The sequence below is a fragment of the Cavia porcellus genome, unplaced genomic scaffold (genome assembly GCF_034190915.1).
Source record: "Cavia porcellus strain 051 isolate PalLab524CR breed Dunkin Hartley unplaced genomic scaffold, mCavPor4.1 scaffold_18, whole genome shotgun sequence".
NCBI lineage: Eukaryota > Metazoa > Chordata > Mammalia > Rodentia > Caviidae > Cavia > Cavia porcellus.
Genome location: NW_026947501.1, coordinates 63,928,596 through 63,952,801, shown reverse-complemented (window position 1 = coordinate 63,952,801; position 24,206 = coordinate 63,928,596). Strand labels below are relative to the sequence as shown.

General features: G+C 44.4%; 1 protein-coding gene across 1 annotated transcript in view; it reads left to right on the top strand.

The window, feature by feature from the left end:
- The first annotated feature begins 7,209 nt into the window (after positions 1 to 7,209).
- Cpeb2 (cytoplasmic polyadenylation element binding protein 2) overlaps positions 7,210 to 24,206 on the top strand; it is a 58,767-nt gene continuing 41,770 nt past the window's right edge. The window contains exons 1-4 of the mRNA XM_063230152.1: positions 7,210 to 7,325; positions 11,949 to 12,239; positions 13,098 to 13,187; positions 20,606 to 20,696. Coding sequence (XP_063086222.1) covers positions 12,009 to 12,239; positions 13,098 to 13,187; positions 20,606 to 20,696 — 412 coding nt within the window. The 5' untranslated portion in view covers positions 7,210 to 7,325; positions 11,949 to 12,008. The remainder of the gene's footprint in view (positions 7,326 to 11,948; positions 12,240 to 13,097; positions 13,188 to 20,605; positions 20,697 to 24,206) is intronic.

Here is a 24,206-nt window from a genome sequence, read left to right as displayed (position 1 = left end):
ACCACAGGGGAATTGCCTAGGGTGGGGGGGGGGGATATGACCTCAAGGTGGAACCTCTTGGTTCCACTTGCCAGGCTTTACCAGCTACAGTGTCCCGTCTGGGGCAAAACCCTTTCAAAAATGAGCTAATGATACACTTCAAGGTGAGCGCCCTGGGTTCAACTCCCAGGACTCTCCCATCAAAAAGAAGCAGGTAGTTCAATAGCTTTGTAAACTCCTGCCATCCCCTCCAGAATGCCATGTAAAAAGTCCACAGAAGTGACCGAAAAGGACCCAGAAAGGAAGCCTTCACCTTTCCTTGGTGTGTTTTCCCTCCACTGTCTTTAATCAGTCTGTGTATGAAGCCCTGGTCACAATGCCTGCTCCTATATGGGCTGCACGATATTTTTTGGTGGTGAGGGGCACCACCAAATTCATGATCCCTCACTTGCCAGGCAGGCGCCACTGAGCTATATCCCCAGCTCTTCATGACTTTTTTCTCTTGAACTGAACATTCATGACTCCTAAAATAAACATTTAAACCCTTTAATCTTCTGAGATTCTAAAAATGCTAAAAACAAATTCTATAGATGCGATACCCTCTATCTACATAAAGTCTAAATATTTAGTATTTAGTCAAATGCATCTTTACTTTTCTCTGCACAGAATAATTTACCCATTCAAGGAGTTAGCTTTCCAGAATGTGGGAAGAGAAAAAAACCCAATATATCTAATATACACTGCCAGAAGTCGTTCTGATATGATAGGAAAACGATATGTAAGCACATTTGAAGACTATCTCTGAGTTGCTATGGGATGTATATTTTGAAAATGAATGTTCTAAGGTCACCACTGCCCACTGCCAATTGCTATTCATTTTAATAGATGTTTAAATATATATATATATATATATATATATATATATATATATACACACACACACACACACACACACACACACACATTCTCTTTAACCATTCATCTACTATGGTGATTCTGTAACTTAACTGTTGAAGGCAGTGCTATGGTGAGCAGAATTTAAAACATTCTGAGCTTCAATCCTAGGATACACCCCTAACCACTATTTCTAAGGGCCTGCCACATGGCTGTGTTTTGCCCTGGTAGTTACTGATCCGTTGACTCCTTAACATCTCTGCCTCTAGTGGGAGCCCAGGGCCCTAATAGTGGAGAAAGAGACTAACAAATGTGGTCAGGGGTGCTAGACATAGTCTATGTAAACTACCTGAAACAAATTACTTTGTTTCTGAGCTAACTATAAAACAGCTCTATTATCTGCTTCATGTTTACACACAAAATACACCACTAGAGTATAATAAATGGAAATCCCATTTCAAGCTACTAGTACACAGGGTTTTGGTAACTCCTCCTGCCTTCCTCTGAATTGGCCTTACCTCAATATTCTGCAATCTTCAGGGTTCCACCCATGACCAGCCCAACAAGACAACGCTGCAGATTGCCTGATTTCAATTGAGTAGGTCAGTTTCAATGTAGAAAATCAGTTTCTGGCTCTGGGAGTTACCTGGTATCAGAGACATTTCTTTGCCACCTCTGTGATTCGGAACAGGATAATGTGTTTCCTGATATGTTCCTGATGGTACACCCTGTACCTACTATGATGTTGGCCTTATACTAGGTACTCAGCAAATATTTTCTGGACACATACATGAATCACTAAGAACTAGGAAAACAAAGGAATAGAAAAGCCACAGCTGCTACTTACAAAAATTGATAGTCTCACTGAGCTGAGCAGGCCTTAAAGGGAAGCTGCGCAGTAAGAGCAGTGAGCCCATGTAGTTAAGCGTCCCAGGGGCACCCCAAAAAGGTCTGCAGAGATGGAAAACTCAGTCACTGAGGCTGGATGACAAGTCTCCAGGCTCTACAAAGAGTGCCACTGCCTGCAAACATCTCCTGTTGTGTTTGGGGATTACGCCTTCTCCTAAGAGAAGGCTTCTATATGTTCTCCTTCACCAATGAATTCATTCATTGGGTGGCCTAATAATGACACTGCAGTTTGGGACAGCCAGAATGGCGTGTCTAGTTTGACAGTGTTGGAGAAAATATTGGCAAGGGGAATGAGATCTGGTTTTTGTTTTCATGGCCTGTTCACATTTTTTTCTCAGGCAAACATACATCAGTACTGCTACAAATCTCCAGCTGAGTGTGGTGGTGTACACCTGTAATCCCAGAACTCTCTGAGGCCGAGGGAGGAGGATTACAAGGTCAAACCTAGCATGTTTCTCCAAAAGGGCTGGGAATGCAGTTTACTGTGAAGGCCTGGGTTCGAGACCCAGAATAGTAATAATAGTAATAACAATAACAAACAATTCTCCACAAAATGGCACATCTCTTTGTAAGCATGTTTTGAAACATTTTCTTTCCTTCTTTCCTCTTTCTCTCCTTCCTTTATTCCTTTCCTTGGCTTCTTCTCATATACCATACACTGTTATTACTAAGAAGCAAGTACTTATTAGGCACTTATGTGTCAGGTACTGGAGCAGGCAAGGGCAGTGCAGAGATAATTATTGTCCATGTGATACCTGTTATAATAAAAAATAATCATGGTGCTGTCACAAGAATAGAGGCCACAACTCTCAGGTCTGAGGGGGTAAGAAGGACAAGGGCATCAGAACTAGGTCCTGAAAGGTAAGAAAAACTTGGCTGTGAAAAGAGAGACGGGGCACTCGAGCAGCAGAAACATCAAGTCTAAAGTAAAGTTGTGAGGCAACAAAATTGAGTTAAAAAAGGTCAGGCAGAATGGGCTGTGGCCAGAGTAGAAGGGAAAGAGGCAAGTTGTACACACATTGCAAAGGGTTCTGACTGCCAGCCCGTTCAGACTTGGTACTTGGAGAGCCAGGCAGGTGGGCATTGACATGGACGGTACAGCCAAATATAGTTCAGGAGATCAAACATTAAAGGGAATAAACTGAGAAGAGAAATGGGTTGGGGGTTCACTAAGAGGATATGAGCAGGACAGGGTAAAAACACAAAGCTAAGGCAAGAATATCAGAGCTGGACTAAAAGATCATATGGGAGCAACATTTCTGCAGTAGAATCCACAGAGTATGGTGGCCAAGGATTTTGGCGAATGAGAGAACGAGGAAGAGGATGACTCACGTTTCCACCTTGAGGAACTGGTTGTGAAATGACACCAGCCTCAATTAGGAGCAAAAGAGGAGCAGCAGGTTAGAGGAAGATGTGCACGCAGGTATGGACACACACTGGATCAACTCGTCAGGGGAGCCCTGGTCACAGCTTAGTAGGCAGCTGAAAATGCAATTCTGACCTCAGGGCTAGACAGATGAGTTTGGAAAATATTAGCACACTGATGACATTTTAACCTGGTAGTGGATAGTATCACCTGGAAAGACCATGTAGTGAGAGAGAAGACCAAGAATATAAACCTAAGGAACGTGATAGGTAAGAGAGAGTCAAGGAGAAATATGTGAGAGGAGGGATTGTAAAGATGGCTTCACAAGCAGGGAAAACCAGGTATAATTAAGGGGTGCTACTCCAAGGGGTGACATCGATCCAGCACCCTAAGGTAGGCACGGTACATACAAATATTAATTCTTCTTTCTCCCTTCCCAACCCAAAACCAGGACTAGATAGATCTCATCGAAAGACTTTGAACCTATCCTACTCAATAGGGTCATTCATGTTTACAGTCTTTGTAACACCAAGATGCCAGAAGCTTAGAAGCAAGGCATGGAGTGGGGGACCCGCTGTTCTGCACCCTGAACTGTTTCGACAAGCTCATCTGGACCCTCTCTTTGCACAAGCTCCTGCGGTGAGCCCTGTGCCTTGGTCTCTTCCCTCTGTATCTCAGTTCCCAGAGTTCAGAGTCCTGACTGCAGCCTCCTGAGACAGGCAACCCCCTCAGAGTCTCCAGTGTGCCCCAGTGTGAAAGGCTGACATATCTTATCTGTTTGTCTTTGCTCACTTATCCTAATAGTTCCTGGATTTATCTAGGTTTCCCGTGAATCCTGGGTATGAGATAAGTGTGGTCTGTGGGTAGCTCCTGCCAGCAAACAAGTCATTAACAAAGACTTTTGTAATACCGCTAGCTACTTGTAGCTACTATTCCTACTATGCTTTTCATCAATTCAACCCCTGCTTCATGCGCGCATGTGCATGCGTATGCACCATGTATTGATCCAGAGAAAGAAAGAGAGGACAAAAGAGAGAATGCACCTTCCCTCACTGACTTGGAGTCTAATAAGGAAGGCGAATAAACAATTTTAGTAAAAAATGTGTCAGGTGTTGAAACATCACACAGCCCAGGAACAGGGAGGCTGGAGTCGGGGAGGGGAGGCTACCATTTTGCTATGGGGATCAGTAAGGCTATTCCTGAGACAATGACCTTGCGGGGAGGGGCAGAAAGAGAGACAGACAGAGGCAGAGAGAGGGGGGCTCAAAAAACCACAATAGTGTGTCTGCTAGTATTCTGAGAACGAATATTCTGGACAGTATAAATAGTCGGAATTGCAAGGCTGGCCAAGGTCCTGAGGCTGACTTAGCCTGGTGTGTTAAGAGAAATAAGAAAGTGGCGTGGGGAACCATGGAAAACCCTTTGGTTATTAAATATTCTGACATTTATTCTGGAACTGCCAAGACGTGGGTTCCATTTCAAAGGGACTGTAGGGCCACTTTACGGAGGCAGCTCTGACACTGAGGAGACTGTAGCTGGTGAAGCTCAGAAGCTGAAGAGACGGTGGCACCAGGACAGAGATGGCAACACTAGAAGAGAGATGGGTTCACCAGGGGAGAGATGGTGGAACTCTGGGCCAGGCTGCCGGTGTTGAGAATGATTCCAGGTCTAAAGTTAAAAGTAGGCTGAGCAGCGTGTTCCGATAGTTGGGATGTGGAACAAGGACAGAAGTCAAGCTGACTCCAAGATCTCTGGCCAGAGTGACTGGAAAAATGAGGTGCCTGCAGAAGAATATGACAAAAGGAAGTCACAGGGGCGGGGACTCCTGAGGCAGCTGGATTTGAATTGGAGGTCTCTGTGAGACATTCACGGGGGGATTTAAACTGGCACTTGTCAGGGCAAGCAGGTCCAAGTCGAAAACGCGGGTGGTGCTGAGGAGTAAGGGAGGCCGACACTGAAGGTTTGTTTTTTGAGGGTGAGAATTAGTTAAGTAGGATTTGGTGTGCCTGGAAGTTTGCCTAGGACAGAGGTGAAGACAAAAAGAGAGAGAGGGTGAACTATGGGAGCGAGTCCTAAGAAGGTGAGGTGTAGAATCCGATGCACCTTGGAGACAGGAGGGGGACAGGGCATCAGCAGGCAGCAGGAGGCAGTGCCAGGTGTCAGGCATACAGGCAGAGAGACTGTGGCAGTTCTCTTGGGAAATCAGCAGCCAGGTCAGCGGTTGACAGTGAGGACAGGACAGAGTGCCCCGGAGATCTTAAGACTGAGCAGAATGTGTGAGTAGTCTTACAGGATGAGTTTTAAATTTACCTCATGACCTAATCACAGGCCTTAAAATGAACTTAGTGATTTGAACTCTACATAGTAACTTTAAAAAATAATTTAAAACAAAATCTATTTCCTGTCCTGAAAGTAGCAATTACATAACACGCTTTGCTTCATTTGCATGGGTGTGTGTGGGTTTGAGTGCTTAATGTACAGGGCGGTAGCAAAAATGTCCTTTAAATGCTTGTCCAGGACAGTGGTAGTAAAATGGATACTAAGCTATGGAATCAAAAATATCAGGGTCCTTAGCAAATGAGACCTAAAGTCAACATTTTCACTTAAAAGATCACAATAAACACACAAAAGATCTTGGTATGGAATCTCTGGAGATTACCACTTCCAATTTCCTGTCTTCTCACACTCACTACAGGAAAACTTTCTGAGTATTTGCAAAGACAAGAAACTCACCAACTTAAAAGTTTTAGGTGTCAAAAAGTAACTTTAGGGTTAGAAATTTGATGTACTTAATATCAAGTTTGGCTCACTATTTAATACTGAATTTTTATGTGTAAGTCTTCAAAATGAAACCAGAACTAGAGCTTTAAAACAAATTAAAAAATCTTTTAGTTCAAGTTAGCCCAAAAAGAGACCATTAGCTTTCAAACATGTTTCTTCTAACATTGAGCTAAGTTAGATGACTCAGGAAAGACTTGTACTTTCTCAAATTAGTTATTGGACCCCTCAGTCAAACTAAACTTCACTTAGAAAACAAAGGCCTCCACTTTTAAGACTTTCGCTGAAAAATACATTAGTGAATAATATGTAAGAATGTGTCAGTAGATGCTGTAAAAATAGACGTTTATATATTTTAATAGGCTCAGGCTATTATGTAGATACTGTAATTTGGAATAATAAAACCACTTCTCCAGCTCTATGTTTTGTCTGATTGTTAAAAATGATTTTGAGAGTTATCACAAACCAATTTTCTATTTACCCAGCCCATTTCTGAATCATTAAGGTTTTTTTAAAAGTATTTTTTCCCTATTGTAAAGCTAGCACGAAACTTACTTTCAGACAGGATATCAGACATAAATATACATGGAACATTTTCCCCTTGCAATGCTGTCCTCTTTCTGCTGCTTATTCTGATTTACATTCTGTTCGAAGTGGAAATCACATTGAGTAAAGAACGAGGATTCTCATCAATTCGTCACCCGCTTACAGCACAGGGTATGTTAAAGTACAACATTATTGCTATCTCAGCCTACTTCTAAACCAGACAAGTCTGAATCACCTTGTATAACACCTGGTACGAGTCTATGTTTAAGATTCTTTCAGTAGTTTCACTTTTCTAAGCACCAATAAAACCGGTAAAAATGACAAAACATTAAGTTCTTATCCTATCGTGTAGTGTAGTCTAGATCACTATTATTCTTTACGCCTTCAATTTTTTTTCTCTATGCAAAATGTTTCTGCGGGAAGGGAGGCACGAAAGACCCATTCCTCTCCCGGGGCTCCCCGGAGAGAGTTCCAGCCAGGACAGCTCTCTGCCTTTCCAGTCTGCAAGTCTCAGCAAGCCCGCTGCTGAGTCAGAACCTCCTCTGTCATGCGAGAACTCCTGCGCCCCTGAAAATTCATAACGCTTCAGCAACGTTTGGGATCTCATGGGGGCGGAAGCAGGGACGCGGGTGTCGGGGTGCCCGCGCGCCGCCGCAGGTGACAGGGTGACAGCAGCAGCGCTGGGACGCGCGCCCTCCCGCCCGCGGCGCCGGCGCGGTTGCCAAGGGAGCGGGAGCCGCGCGGCCGCAGACTTTGTTCCGGGCCGCGGGCGTGACCGTGGCAGCGCCGCGCACCGGCCGCGCGGTCTCACGGGCACCCCAAGGGGACGCTTCGGGGCGGCGGCCGCGGGAAGGTCGGTGACAGCACGATGCGCCCGCGCGCCTCGCACGGATCTGAGTCCAGAAGGGCGACCGGAGGGGGGGGGAGCGCGCGGAGCGAGCACCGCGACCTGGCCGCGACCCCGGGGTGGCAGGGGCGCGCAGAGCAACAGGGGCCGATCGGGCTCCCGGGCCTCAGTTTCCTCCGCCGGCCGCGGGAAGCCCACCCTGTGACCAGGCCTCTCCCGGGCCCGGAGTGACAGGAAGGAGGCGGGGCCTCGAGGAAAGGGACGCTTGCGACCCCAGCCGACCCCCGCCCACCCCGCCCCAACACCACGCCGTTGCTCAGGAGCCGTCGGGGCCGCCCGCTCGTGCCCACATGCGCGCGCGCCCGCCCTGTGAGCGCGCCACCCAGGGCCCGCGCGGCCTCACCTCCCCCATCGGCGACGCGCCGTTCGCTCCCGCGCGCCAGCCGAGCCGCATGTTAATAAGGGGCGGGGCAGGGGGCGGGGCGGTCTCGCGCCCGCGCGTGCCAGGACGCGCCGCGGGGGGCGGTACGTTTGTGAGGTGGCGTTGACGCACGTTCCGGGGTTTTTAAGCGGCCGCGCCGACGGGTGGCGGTAGCCCCCGAGCGGGTCTCGGGTGGCGCCGGTGGCTGCCGTGAAAGGCGGCTGGGCCCCCTACGGGTGGCCCGGTTCTATTACAGTGTCCCCCTCGCACTAATTCCCCTCTCCGTCCACCACGGCCGCGCCGCCCCAGCTCCGGCTCCTTCCCGGCCGGGCCGGGAGCGGCGCGCATCTCCTCGCGCGGCCGCCGGCCCGACCCAGGCGGGACCTTGGGCTCCGGGCGCCGCTCACCGCCGCGCTCCGCCGGTCCGCGCTCGGCACCGCCCCGCCGCCTGCCGCCACGCCCTGCGGCCCGTGCTCGCCGCCGCCTGTCACCGGCCCGGCCGAGGCCGCCTCCCCCCCGGCCGCCGCCGCCGCTGCCGCTTCCTCTTCCTCCCCGCGTCCCGTTCGTCGCCCGGCCGTGCAGGACGCGCTGCCGCGGGGACCGACAGGGCAGTGGCCGGCGACCGCGGGGAGACTCACTAGCCGCCAACCCGGCGGCAGCGGCGGCGCGGACGCGGGTGTGACCCACCTCCTCCCCTCCCAGGACTTCAAACCGAGTCTGCACCTCCCCTCCTCCTCCTCCGCCTCCTGCTGCTGCTGCCGCACCTCCTCCCCGCAGGACTTCAGTAAGCGGCGGCAGCAGCAGCTGAGCAGCCAGAAGAGGGACGCGTCCAGCTCGCCCCACCGTCCCCACCCTCCGGAGCCGCTGCCGCCGCACCCGGGCCGCTCCAGCCCAGCGCCGTCGCCGCCGCCCCGCGTCCCGCGCCCGCAGCGCTCGCCGCTCCAACCCGCAGCCCCGCGGCGCCAACACGGAGGCGCGGGCAGCGCTCGCCAGCCCCCAGCCGCGGGCGAGGGCAGCGCCTCCGAGCCCCCCGATGCGGGCTGGGCCCCCGCGCCGCCGCCGCCCGTGAACCCTGCGCCGGGCTCTATGGAGTCCCCCAACCACCCTCTGCTCGGCAGCCCCGGCGCCCTGCTGCCCGGCGCGGCGCTCGGCGCGGGCGCCTTCAGCAGCCTGCAGAGCCCGGACCTTCCGCACCCCGGCGGCGGCGCGGGCGGCGGGGGCGGGGGCGGGGGGCCTCCCGGAGGCGCGGGGGGAGGCGGCCCCTCGTCGCCGCCGCCGCCGCTGCCGGGCTTCGGCACCCCGTGGTCGGTGCAGCCCGCGTCGCCGCCGCCGCCCGCTCCCCAGCCGCCGCCCGCTCCCCAGCCGCAGCCGCCGCCGCCCCAGCCGCAGCCACCGCCGCCCGGCTCCTCGGTCGCCGCCACCCCGGGTGCCGCCGCCGCCGCTGCCGCTGCCGCCGCCGGCCCGCTCAGCGCCATGCCGCCGCCCAGCCCCGACTCGGAGAATGGCTTCTACCCCGGGCTGCCGTCGTCCATGACCCCGGCCTTCTTCCCGAGCTTCTCGCCCGTGTCGCCGCACGGCTGCGCGGGGCTCAGCGTCCCGGCGGGCGGCGGCGGGGGTGGCGGCGGCGGCAGCGGCGGGGGCAGCTTCGGAGGCCCCTTCTCGGCCGCGCCCGCCGTGCCCCCGCCGCCGCCTCCCGCCATGAGTCTGCCGCCGCCTCAGCCCCCGCCGCCCGCCGCGCCGCAGCCGCCGCCGAGCCGGAGATCGCCCGTCAGCCCGCAGCTCCAGCAGCAGCAGCAGCAGCAACAGCAGCAGCAACAGCAGCAGCAGCACCAGGCGGCCGCCGCCTTCCTGCAGCAGCGGAACTCGTACAACCACCACCAGGTGCGCACCCGCGGGAGAAGACGTGGCTGCGGGACGGGCGGGAGCGGGCGGGAACGCCACTGTCCCCGACCCGATCCTGCTCGGGGACGCGGGGACGCGCAGGCGACGACCGACCCGGAGCGCAATCGGGCGGCGGGGAACCCAGAACCCGGCTCTTCCTGCGGTCCAAGCAGGGCGCCGGTGGCCGGGAGGCTCTTGTAAGCTTCTTCCGTCATCGTTCGTGGGGAGCCGCGGCTCGGGTTGCCCCAACGCCCGCCGGGTCACCTGCGCCGCCGCCCAGGCGGGGAGCGCGTCGTGCGGTCCACGGCTAAGGTCGAAGTCCCCCAGGGTGGGGATCGCTTTGCTTTCTGTGCTTTTTCCTGTTTGGGTGCCATCCCGTGGGTTTCAAAACCAAAGGACGCCAGGGTCCGGGGTAATGTTTTTCCCTTGGGGACTTTGCGGCAGCCTGGGGCGACCTTCATGTTGAGGAAGTCAGTGGTGGGCTGTGTGTTGTAACCCGGACCTGTCATGAGATACCGCGGTCGGGCGTGCAGGGTCTGTGGTTTACCGAGTCCTTTCTGACTCCGGATCTTCTCAGAGATCCTCCGTAAGGTCTTCGGAGGTGGCCTCTGAGTGGTCCATTGACATTGAAAGAGCTTATTTTTAAAGATAAAGTTAGCATTCATTGTGGTGATCATTCCGTTTGAGTCCATTTTCATGATTAAGAATTGACAGAGAAACGGAATTTGACCTTAACCGGTGCTTACTTAACTCGTGGAACTTTTTCCGTTGACCGGTTTTTAGGGGTTAACCTTTTAAAGTGTGAATCCTGGCTCAGTTCACTCAACTAACAGTTAACAGTTTTTGTTGACTGTTTTCTTCACTGGTTTCTCCCTGAGCAAAGAGAATAGGACCTATGAGGATGAAAACTGAAATTTTGAAATAATATTCTACTTTACCAGGATTTATATGATTTTGTGCAACTGTGTTTTTTTTTGCCTGGGGTTTTTCTTTTCTTTTTTTAAGACTGGAAATTTGCCACGGAAATTTAGAGGTAATTTTGTACTCAAGCCATGATATAGAACATTAGCAGAAGATGTGTACTATAATCCATATTGAACTGCAATCTGCTTTTGGACAAGAAATAGGTCTCACCATTGGCCCTGCGAGGTGGCACAGCTTTCTTATGGAATTTTAGATCACTAGAAGAGAACTTTGAGCGTTGAGCCATTTTAATCAGGAAAGTAAGGCTCATGCATGGAGTGGTTTGTTCATGGCCCCTTAGTTATGTTTAAAAGTGTATTTTCATGATTATGTGAGCACTTGAGAAATTTTTAGAAAGATTAAAACTATCTTGTAAAAAGCAAGTTTAATTTTTAGACTATCATATTTATTGATTTTAAGTGACAACTTGGGCCATCCTTCCACTGGCTGAATCTTTGCACAAAATTGTTAAGCATGTTAACTTATTGGCAGTAGAATTACTAACAATTTATTATTCTTTGAAAAAAGAAAAAGCTGCTGTAGAATTTGGGTTTTCCATTCTTTGATGACAACTTTTCACGCCACAGGTTCTAGATCGAAACATAATTTACCTTTGAAAATGACGTTTAAGAGACTTAAATGGAGACTTATTTTGATTATTAAAGTCCATAGTTTATTGGCGTGTATCTCAGTGGATCCACCTATGGGAAACATCGGATAATTGCTTAATTGTTCAGGGATAAGTTAAATAAAAACATTTTAAAAGAAACTACTAAAACTTGAATGAAATAATCTTAAAAAGTGAATGAAGAATGAAAAAAAAGATATATTTCCTATACTACACTATCTCAAAAGGCATCTTTAATTCATACAACAAACTGTAGTAGTACAACTTTTCAGAAAGATCTAAAAATTTTCACAGATATAACTCTGGAGTATTTTAATTGAGAAAGATCACTTAATAAACAAGACTACACAGAATATAATTGCATTTGGATTACAATATAGATTATGTTATACTTTTAAACATTTATTTTAAAAATATGTTAAAAGGATATCTGTATGTCTTTGTCTTTCTCATGTGTGCATGCAGTTCTTGTAGGAGAAAAGTAACTGCATGGTTCTATGCCTGTGAAATATATTTATAGCGGATGAGGAGAGGAAAGCTTGCCCAATATGAAGTAAATGTGACCTCAGATAGGAAATCTCTAGCCAGTGACTGTTTGTAAGCTGCTTAAGATATTCTTTGCTTTTATGTATTTCAGTTTTTAATTGGCAATGACCTTTTTAGCTCAGGTGTAAAAGTCGAGTTTGAATTCTAGACTTGTTAGAGCCTCTGACTGAAACAGCTGTGTTGTCTCCAGCCTCTCCTGAAGCAGTCCCCTTGGAGCAACCATCAGAGCAGTGGCTGGGGCACGGGAAGCATGTCCTGGGGGGCGATGCATGGCAGAGATCACCGGAGAACCGGAAACATGGGGATTCCAGGAACTATGAATCAGATATCGCCACTGAAGAAACCCTTTTCTGGTAATGTCATAGCACCGCCGAAATTTACTCGCTCTACTCCATCACTGACTCCAAAGTCTTGGATTGAAGATAATGTGTTCCGAACAGACAACAATAGTAATACGCTCTTACCCTTACAGGTAAGAATGGTATGTAGATGATTTTGTTTCTGATGTTAACCTTTAAAAATAGAAAGTTGGGTGGTGCTAGTAGTATAGTAAAATTAACACATTTTTTTAAAAAAATATAGTTCTAGTTTTGAAGTATATATTTTAATTATCACACGGCAGAATACACAGGAAGAAACTGAGAATGTGAAAATACTACGCAGTGCAGAATAAGCTTTAAAAACAAGCTTTCTGGGGCTGGAGATTTAGCTCAGCGGCATAAGCGCCTGCCTTACAAGCAGGCAGTCGTGAGTTCGATCCCCGGTACCGATAAAAAGGAAAAAGACAAAAAAAAAAAAAAAGTTTTCTACAATATAGAGAAATCTTTTGTGTTTCTTAAATATAGAGTGAAGCTCTTAATTAGCAGCTTCTTAAAAATGTCTGCTTTTATGACTCTCTAACACATCACCAAAATTTGCTTTTTATATAACATAGCTAAGCTAAAATATTATGTAACTGTAATACTCATAGGTATTTTTACAATCAGCTGTCTGTGCATTAGAATATGTTTGCAGCTGGGATTTTGGCACAGTAATGTTAAAATGTTAAAGCTTTTTTATATCTAACTCAAATTTGTCTTCATTGATTCAATGAGGGTTTTTGTCCAAATGTAGCTTAATACTTACAGCGATTAGAGTTTTTTTCCGTACCTTTTAATATTTTTTTGAGGTTCCCTTATGGCTATTTCAGGTGAAATTTATGTTCCCTAAAACTTTTAGAGAATAAAGCCAAGATTTAAAGATAGGAAGAACTTTGATTGTTTTTTTCTTTCCTTTTGGGGTGGGGGGTTGGTATGGGGAGAACTGCTCATTTCTGATGAAAACTTCTATGCTATTGAAGGTGAGATCTAGTTTGCAGTTGCCAGCTTGGGGCTCAGATTCACTCCAAGATAGTTGGTGCACTGCAGCGGGAACCTCCAGAATAGACCAGGTAGGCTGCACAGCGTGTATTTTCCAGGATTTTGGGTAGGAACTTAGTATTTACATTTTGAGTAGGATTTATCATTTATAATTCAATTGTATTAAACATATATCAGTGGACATTAGAGCAATTTATTTTTAAAACATTGCCTGATTTACACTATTTGATATAGTCATTTCTAAATTTAAATGATTTGTAATCATTTTCTATTTCTATAGCATAATAAATGTATTCGGAAAAAGGAATTACTCATACACCCCAGAGCACCTGACTTTAAACATCAGTCAAACTAAACAGATTTTATCTCCTTTAAGAATGATTTGCAATTAGGTACAAAATCATTGTTTACTTAAGATCATGTTTTGCAAAACTTTCCAGTAAGTTTTTCTCTTGAAAGTGCCTGTGTTTGTCTTGAGATATATCTTTGCAAAAGCCCTGTCTTGGTTTAGTATTTCAGTTTTATAAAGATTAAGGGTATAGTATTTATTCTACATTTTATTATTGCACTTTCAGTCTTCAAGTTACTTGTCCTCAAGAGCCTTGTGGCAGAATGCTATGTTCCTGCAGACAAAATTTGAATGTGTGTTAGGTGCCAGGTGATGAGGAGTCTTACGGGACAGAAAACTCAGTCCTTCCCTAAGAGGAGTCTTCTTGTAGAAGCCAAGTGTGATTGAGTTCAGACTTGACATTCTGGGAGTGAAGTGAATGAAACTGTTATCCTGAGCTAAGGCTCTTTCTCAGTCAATTTAACAGCAAGGGACGATTTTAAAAGTAAAGACTGTGTAAGCAGATTAACAATACATTTGTGAACATTCTGATTTAGAGGATTAGCCCTAACTTCAATAATCAGCCCTTAGCAGTTATTTTAGACAGGTCCTGCCTATTTGCCAAAGTTGTCATGCCAGTATCTCCACTTAGAAATAGTAGTTATCTCATGTAATTGGCAATTTTTATCGTCTTAATATGTTAACTATTAAGCTGTTTTATTCTGTTTTTCACTCTGGTCTAGCTAACTTGTCTTGGTGATGTTTTCACTTATAGCAACCCTTTTATATTGTTCAAATTAAATACCAAGGAGGTTGTATATTAGGAAAGGAAAATCATTGTGATTATTTTCAAAGTGGCAAGGCAAGTATTTTTAGAGAGGAAAGGACCTGGCTGATCTGAGCAGTGGGGTATGTCTGGGTCTTGGGGACAGCGGCCAGATGTTGAGCAGTTATGTTACTGAAATAAGTTTAGTTGATGGAGTATAGCTAGAAAGCAGATAAAAACAAGAGATTACAAAAAGGAAATTTTCAGATGGGGCTCAGGAACAGCTACCTGACAGGAATGCCCTCCCTCCCAGTTATACGTCAATCAAAGCTACTCTCTTTGACCAGATTCACAACCTGTGGTTTTCTGCAAATTTATTTGAGGATAAAGAATTTTGGTGCTTAAAGATACATTTTTGATAGACTGTTGGAATCCTAGCGTGTCCTGTGGACTCCTGGGCATAGGTGCAATGCAGTGAAGTTGAAGATAGTAGAGGAAAGTGAACTGAACTCAAGGGGAAGGGCTGAAACTTCCATCTTCTTCTTCCTCTCAAAATCTTTATTAGGCAGAATGACACCAGCTTATGAATTTTCATCCCTCTGGGTCGTAATTTCCTTATCTCTAAAAGGAGAACCTTGAACTAGGTCATGTTAAGGCCTTTTTGCTAGCTGTATACTTTCTCTGTTTTGCCGTGTGTCTCTGGCTTTTCTTTTTTTTTTTTTTTAAAGACTATAAGGGGCTTGGGTTTTTTTTTTGCAAGGAAGCTTTAAGGCAGTGGTGTCAGGCAGCAGGAGTAGTAATCTGTGACCTTCCTGTTAGGCTTAAAAGTAATGTCATTGGGTCCTTTAAGTTCCTTCAGGGTTCTTATACAAAATTTGTTTTTTGTTTCTATCTTTCCATAAAAGGTTAAAGTATTTGAAGTTGAGGTTCTTAAAAATACAGCAGCAGCTGCTACAGACTGAATTAGTATTTCAAAATGTTCAATCACAAACATATTAAACTTAAAATTGAAATTTGGAAATGAACACTCAAATATCTGAGATTATTTCTAACTCTGACCTTTTGTCATCATATGCAACACTTTAATACTTTCATGATTCTGTTAACAAATACAGTGTTTGACCCATTTAACTTTACCCTTTTTTCTCAAAGTAATTTATAGAAGGGAAGTTTTAGTTCTTATGCCTGGATATGGATACTTGAAGTGTTAACCTGTACCAAGATCTGAACATATAACTGAAATCAATATATGGAAAAGAAATAGTTTGATGGATTAATTTTACTTGCTATACGTAAAATTTTATGCACTGACATTTCTTTAAAATTAATGAGAAATTGTCAAATTTAAAACTTTTAAAAAGCAAATGTAAGTCTATCCACATTTCTGACTTTAAAATCACCTCTTGTTAATTTTAGACTGAGAATTTACTTTAAAACAGTAATTAGCTAGTTATTCGTGTAAGAACTCATACTCAAAAATATGATTTCTAAATTACTTTAAAGTAGAATTTTCAAATAGATGTTCAGGTTACAGTATTTTTATTATTGATACTTCCATATTTTAAATCATAGTATATATCCTTTTAACCGAGATTAATGTTATTTACAAGTTTATATATGTGTCTTAGTTAGTTTTCTCTGATTGCTGAGGCAACATACCCAATACCCAAGGTTTAAGGAGGAAAGGTTTCAGTCCATAATAACCATCTGGCTCCAGGGCAGGCTGGTCCGGCAGCCAGACATTGCGAGGAGAAACAGCTTGAGAGGCAGCAGGTAATAAAACAAGCAAGGGCTACCACAGCTCTTTCTCTGTCTTATATTTTACCCAGGCTACACAGGGCAGGGAGCACTCACACCCTGAATCCTAGTGTCCTTGATCCTAATCTTGCACCATGCGTCAGTCCCAGCGTTTCACACTGTGGATCCAGCCACCTCTGGAAAGCCCACCTATGATCCCACGAGACTTTGAAGGGACCTCTAAACACAAGCTGTAACTGTGCTCAGCAGTTCACTTTAAACAAAGCAACATAAAGCAACTATATGACAGCATGTAAAGCCTGTGTGTGCACTGGCCTGTCCTAATTGGGAGAAGAGCAAAAGATTCAGTTCTAGACTTCTGCTCTGTGTCACACCAACTACCTTGAATTAATTGAAGGTATTTTCTGCTGATATTTAATATTCAAGTTGTTATAATATTATGATAAGTCAGTTTGTTGATATCTCAGTTATATCATTTGAGTCTTAATTCATATGTCCTAGTCACTGTGTTGTCACTGAGACACAGTACCCAACACTTGATACGCAGAGTGTACAGGAGGTGAGGTTTACTTTGGCTTAGCTTCAGAACTCCAGGCTTAAACACAGACTTTGCATGGTGCAAGAGCCAGGGCAGAGGCAAGCTGCCAGGATACAGAGAGGACAAGCTGGAGCTGGGGAGGATATAGATCCTTCCAGGTCAGGTCCCAGTGACCTGTGCCTCCTGCTAGGCCTCACCTCCTGACAGCAAGTCAGGGGCAAGCCACCAGGAGTCTCTCCCAGAACCCCTGCATGGCGCGCAGGATGCCTGTGGGACATAACGTTGCCTGACGTGAAAAGAAGCTGTGATAGTGCCTGTTCAGTATTTTTATTTAGTGAAGCATTGCATCAGTTATGCTTCTTAGACCAGGTGAACTTCAGGAATGTAAGACCTTTTCAAACTTGTACATGGAAAAGAAAAGAAATGGGCTCTTGTGTGCATGCTGGAGTAGTGGACACTTCCTTACATTCCTCTCCAGTTGTTAATTCTTTAGTAATACTCAAAATCAGTGTGGGAAGCATTGCTGTGATGTTCCATAACAATACAAATCACCATTGATGTGTTCACATTTCCTTGAAAATTGCTGAAGGACTTCCATTTACTTGTTAAACCAATGGCAGTTCTCATGGATGCAGATTTTTCAAATATTCTTATTTCAGAAGAATGCATACTTGCTTTACAGCCAGATTTATTTCGTGATTTTAAAAGTCTAAATTCAATCCCCTAGATTTACTTAATGGAATTATTTGGGTATGAGCCCATAAGTTTTATTACATTCAAAAGGTGACTCTGAGATACTGTGATTTGTTTGCTCTAGGATGTTTTAGGTTTGCTGTTTTAAAAATCACATGGGATGCAGCTGCTGCTTAAGAAGGTATAACTAAACTAATAGTTACAATAGCTTTGCTGTTCTTCTAAAGTAGGTCTATTCAAAGATCTAAGAGCAAAACTAGTGGACCTTATAAATCGCCACCCCATATTCATTTGGACACAGTTATTTAAAGTTTTTTTTTTAGTGACAGCTGTTGAGTAGATTGTACAGTACTTACTGATGTCTGTTGGGTCATTCATTTCCTTAACACTTTTCCCATTCATAGCTTGAATATTGTCCCTGATGCATTGACAATATCTATAAAATGACTTCAGGCATTTTATTCCACTGTAGAACATGGTCATGCTCCTCACTCTGAAAATGGAAGGTACCTCCTGCCCTCCCCCAGGAAAAGAAAGTTCCTTGAGAAATATCTTTTGGGTGATACTAATAGTTACTGTTAATTAAGGTCATAGATTGAAGATGGGGCATAGGATAATTCTGTTTCACAATCATGAGCCTGAAAAGACAGTCTGAACTGTAATACATGCCCTTCATATTATTTCCAAGAATTTAGGGTGCATAGACTATAAAGTATTATTAAGCATTTATAATACACTCTTAGAACTGACATGATATATATCATATCTTCAGAGAGCTTTGATTTTACTTAATGTGAACAGTTTTTATCATGACTTTGTAATTTAATTTAAATACATCTTGAAACTTTCAATGTAACAATCTTGTGGGTGGTTGGAAATTTGAAGTTGATACCAAGGGCACAGTAATATCCAAATGCTTGTCTCAGCTTAGTTAACATTTGGCATTCTGTTCTCTGGAGGATTTTGAGAAGCTTTATAGTCCTTTATAATTACCATTTTAAAAGTTTAGTCTTTGCCCTGTTAGAACTCAATTTACACAGTACTTTATGGTAGAGATAAAGTAGTACTTATGTGATAGACATTTGGGAGCTAGGTCCCTAGCTAAATTAACTTAAAAGTTTAATGGGAGAGACAGGAAAATCAAATTAGTTCAATGTAGTGTGGCAGGTGCACAGAAGATGGAAATATTTGCAGATTCCCAGAATGATAGGTCATTTTTGTGCAAAGCCATCCTTGTTTCTATTCAATCTTTATTTGGTTTATTTTTCCTGTACCTTCAGACTTTCTATAATTTTTATTAAAGTAGCTTGGGTGATGCTCTAGTCTTAACAGGATTATTTTCTAGAAGGTGAGACCAGATCCTAAAGGGGATCAGTGACTTAACCACGTCACAAAACTCAGTGTCATCCACAGTGTGGTCTGTAGGCCAGCAGTGTCACTGTCACCTGAGAACTTACGAGACGCAACCAGCTCTTGGGCACCGCTCCAGGTCTGCTGAATCAGACTCTGGTGATGTGTCTCGGTAATTGTGTTCACCAGCCACTAGGATAATTCTGGAGCATGCTCAAGTTTGGAACCAAGGAACTATAATATAGCAAGTTACTCTTCTAGTGTTTTACAGTAAAAATCATCCAGGAGAACTAATAGAATTACTTGGTGATAAAATTGAAATAAGAGCCTGCTATCTAGCTTGTGTGTGTGCGTGTGCTTATGCGTGCGTGTGTGTGTATGTGTGTGTGTGTGTGTGTGTGTGTGTGTGTGTGTGTGTGTGTGTGTGTTTGCTATTCTTGTTGCTGCCGCTGTTGCTGTTTTGTTTTGTTTGTGACAGGATCTCCCTATGTAGTTCAGGCTGGTGTTAACTCACTATATGGTCCAGGATGTCCTCAAACTCGTGGAGATCCTCTTGTCTCAGCTTGCTGAATGGTTGAAGTGCAGGGGTGTCCAGCTCTGTCCAGCATTCTTCCCATTATTCAGTGTTACTTTTCACCCTTTTTAATTCCTTGACAGCACCTTGTTTAGTCTACAACACTGATTCAGGCATCTTAGCTTTAGAATGGTTACAATCCTAATGTAAGCATCACAGGGGGGTAAATAAATGGGCATATTCTCAGAAAAACTTAAGTTTTCTTTTTTCAGTCTTTTAAGGAACTGGTTGTTTCTTAATCTTCTGGATTGCGAACCTTTTAAAAACTTAAACCTTTTCTTCTGGAGGGGGCTGGAATATGCATGCATCCACTTGAATAGTAATCGAGTATAATTCCAGGGACTGATGGTATTGCTTGAAGCCCATGGTCCCAGGTTAAGAAGTACTTCATTTTAATTTCTATATTGACTTTTCCTACTTAATTTTCTGATTCTTCCCTTTCTGTTTTCAGTGGTAATCGCTTACTAAGAGTTTAAAATGGCCTACACTACCCTCATCCCAGACTTGCACACATATTTAAATTTGCAAGCAAGTGTACTCATGCCCAAAATGAGTGGGGAATGGCACCGACCTATGTGGGAAAAGCTTGCCAGGCTGTTTGGAGGGTGGGGGCCACAGCTTGCTGTGGCAGCTCTGCATGTATATTTTCTCACCTACATTGAGTATGTGTTGAATAGAATGCAGTATAAATTCATGGGCAATAAAGAAGCAAGTTCTTTGTAGTAAGCAAGTTAAGGGGCTGAATACATGATTTTGGACCATGTGAAGAAACAGTTCCAAGATTTGGTGAAGCAGGAAACTTGTGAGCTGACAGCGCATTCACTAAGAAGAGGAGAATTGGGGGAGGAAAGATTGCAACACAGAGAGACCAGTGTAGGAACATTTTGGAGAGTGATTTGAGTATAAACATTTGAGGCATTAATCTTTGTTCTGATATTAGTACTCATTGTTTTGATATATTAGTACTCATATTTTTGATCTTTAATGTGTAAGATGTTTATGCATTCATTGTTATAAATTCAGATGACTAAGTCAGATAACATAAAATGTCTGATAGATGTTTAAAGTATGGTGCGATTGTGGAATTAATTTTTTTCCTCTTAGATACATATGTTCCAAATGCCAGTATCTTTCTAGTTATGTGAGAAAAATTTAGAAATTAAACAACATAAACGCTTTGTGTATAACATTTCAAGAATCTTTATAGAGAATGATAAAATATTGTATTGCAGTAATATTTCCAATGAAATTAGATTATTTTTGATACTGTATTTTAGAGATAAATGTATTGAAAACATTGATCTCTGGGAAAAGACATTGTAGTTCCTATGATCCTCAGTTAGTGGTGTTTCCTTGGAATACAAGTTGACTAGTAATAACATATTAATCAGATGCTCTACTATATAAAAGAACTTAGGTACTGTATTTAATCATACTTTGAAGAAAATTGCATAGATCATAAGTCTTTTTCTTTTCTTCCAGGATCGAAGTAGAATGTATGACAGTTTGAATATGCACTCTTTGGAAAATTCCCTTATTGATATTATGAGAGCAGAGCATGATCCTCTTAAGGGTAGGTGACTTTTTAAAAACAATTTTACATGAATTGTAACCTGCCTGTTTGTCTTACCAGTTTTAACAGAAAAATAAGAACTAAGTAGCACCTATTATCAACTAATGGTTAATGGAGCAATGTAGTATACTTGTTTCATATATGCCTGTTCTGTTTATAAGTGAAAAAATAATATTTTTACATTTCCTTGCACAGTATTTCTTATTGTTCTTTATATTGATGTAGAAATCTAGCAAACTGTATCAACGTGAGGAAAGAGAAAATGAGTAATCTACTGCTACATATGAATTACCCTGAAACTTAGCAGTTTAAAGCAACAGGAGATAGATATTAACTTTACAGTTTCAGTGGATCAGGAATTCAGAAATAGCTTAGCAGGTTGTTTCTGGTTTAGAACTTCTCAAAACTCAAAATTATGAATTGCTTTTAACTTTCTACATTTTTAATTCTGTAAAGCCCATTTGGAATTCTCAGGAATTCTCATAAAGATTTAACCTGCAAATTCTGGAATTCAGTGTTGACAGCACGGTGTTAGGCAGCTAAGTTGATAACAGTGGTCAGATATTGAACCAATTAGTTGTTTTCCTGGATTTTGCTTGTACAAGACTTCCTTGTCTTTCTGATTCTTTCCGTTTAAGACGCTTGAGAAGGTGAGAGGCTGTAAATGGTGACCAGTGATGTTTGTTAATGGTAATTCCCCTTACAAACTCACACAGTTACACTTCACTTTTTTGTTCTATCCACCACTCAGCTGAGGTTTTCAGAGCTCTGTTATGAGTCTAGCTCTTCTTGCTGTTACGCTGAGAGGGCCAGTGGTGTGTGTCTTGGAGCCACTCCTCAGGAATAGACTGACAGCTTATGAATTCCTTCTGTTTATCTCCTTGCCTAGGAAAAAAACTCCTAAAAACTCTAATGCAAGATAAAGCTAAGCTTATTCATTGTTACTGGTGGACATTTCATTGTTATTTCAAAGACTTTTGGGGGTGTTGGAAAGAATATTGATTACTGCAGCCTTAATTACCTCAGTTTTTCCTCTTGCTAGACTGGGTAATTATAAAAGTGGAAGAGAATCTAGAAAGGGAACTTGGAAAAAGGAAATGGAAACAGCAACAGGAAAAGAGTATTTTTTTACAATTCTGAAATGAATTCAAACCTTTTTTATCAGAAAAATTACCTTTGGCTGTGAGAAAAGGAAAAGTATATTCACCACCCACCTTAAGAAACATAGTGACAAACTGCTTTTCCTTATTGGTGTATTTTCTGTTCCATGTCTATTAAAGTCCAAAGAAAGGAAAAAAATCTGAGAAATCTCTACATAAAATAAAAGGAGTAACACTGGTGCTTGTGTAAATTCCATCATATACATGTTTAAATTATGCCTGAGTGCTTCCACTTAAAAGTTTTTCTTTCTTTTCTGACTACTACAAATGCCATTGCTTTATGCAGTATCATATTATGTATATAGATCGATAAATATAGATATTTTTTTTCCTTTCCATACTGGGATCATCAACAGTTTGTCTTTGGACTAGATCTCAGTAGAACCTGCCAAAGGAACATGATGGCAAGTAGAAGAAAGAAACCAGGGTTAATCCATGAATTTGTTTTTTCCTCTTCTCGTTATGCTTCTCTGGGGAAGCTCTTCATGTATAGCCCATCTTTCTCATATTTTTATCCCTTTCAGAAAAACTTTTCCAAGTAACTCTTTATTTTACATTTCAAAGTATGGTTTGGAAACTAACCATTTCCTTCATCTTTCTCCTGGGATTTAATGAAAAAGAAGCTAGAAATTGGGATTCAATTTTAAAAATGAGTTATGTCTTTTTATATTAATATGAACATTTGCAGAAAACTGTGTGAACGCGAGGAAAGAGAAGATTTATGGGCTATCTGTTGCTGTAAAGCAAATTTCCCCACCATTTCACAGTTTAAATCAGCAGTAAGCATTTACTGTGTCACATGCTTTCCGTAGGTAGGGATTTGGGAGCAGTTGGACTGAGTAGTTTGGCCTAGGGTCTCCCTCAAGGTTGCAGTCACCTGGCCGAACCAGCATTCAGTTGAAGCTTGACCAGGCCGGGGCTCCCTTCCAGAAAGGTGCGCTTGGGTGGCTGGCCAGTTAGCACAGGCTGCTGGCAGAGGACTCAGGTCTTTGCCATGCAGGCCTTTCCCCAGGGCCATCAAAGCATTGTCACAACATGGCTATGTAATGACCCAGCTCAGTGTGAGTGCCTTGTGTGTCTGCTTGCTCTGGCCCAGGGAGCCATGTGGCATCATTCCACAGGGTCCTGGGGCCACATGGGTCAGGAAAGGTGACCTGTCCCTCAGGAAAGGTGAATAGCAGAGAAGGGGGTGGTTGGTGGAGGCCAGCTGGGGCCAGGGTGGCAGGCACAGCTGCAAATGCGCATTCATAGCTAGTGGAAGTGTAAAGGGAAAGAGAAAGGAGTACCTGTGAGCATGCCACCAAGCGGAGTGGACTGGCCTCATTGGAACCCAGTGAGAAGCACTCCATCATCCTCACTTGTACCCAGGTGCCTACCAAGTGGTTTGTACAGGTCAGTAGGAACCCTCCAGAACTTAACACTTTGGGTTGTGTGACCTGTCCTAGCTGGCAGGAAGAGTCTAGTCTTGGAGTTGCACGGGCTGAAATGGCAGCAGCCAGCAGTGGTGTGGTCACTGCACTGTGCCCCCTAACCGTGCCCACCGTGCCTGCAGAGCCCGGCTGTGCATTGTGTGAAACAGGCACACACGTGGAATGTGGGCCCTACCAGGGAAGGAGGCAGCCCTTCCGCAGGGCGCAGTGTCCGCGTAGCTAGTGCTGTAGCTCCTGTGCAGGGAGAGAGCAGAGGACACTTAGGGAAGCACTCCGGGTAGATGTGGAGTATGGAAGCTGAACCTGGAACCTGGGCAACCACTGATGGAAAAGTCCTGAGGCAGACCGTGAACCAGACCGAGGGGCCAGGCAGACACGGAAGCCCGGAGGGAGGGGGCTGTTGGTGCTGAGGCACTGGGCAGAGGCGGCTGTCCCCGCAGCACCCCAGGGCCGCCTGATGCTGGCTGGCTGTGACTCGGCTCCGTCCCTCAGAATCGCAGACACTGACACACTGTCGTGCTTCCTCTTGTGGGAGTAGCACCAAGCGATCTGCTTTGTTTATTCTGCAGTGTTTTCCTTCAGTTAGCATCGTATTTGCTGATGACTGTTGATTCTAGGTAAAATATTTTTTCTTTTTAAAGAACAAATATGGAGATTTTAGTGGTTAAAGAAAATCATACCTTGCCAAGTAACAGAACTGTAATTTTGCAGTTGTAGATTTGCAAACATTTAAATAATCCATGATCATCTTATGTTTGTGTCAGTTCATTGCCCCTTAAAATGAAAGAACAGTACAGACTCTTGTTAAAACTCTTCCCACCTGCCACAACCTGTAAAAATGTCTTAACTGTATAAGCATTTTTACCAAAAATTGCTTATCCTCTCCACTGACATGAGGGCAGAAATTTAACTTCAGTTCA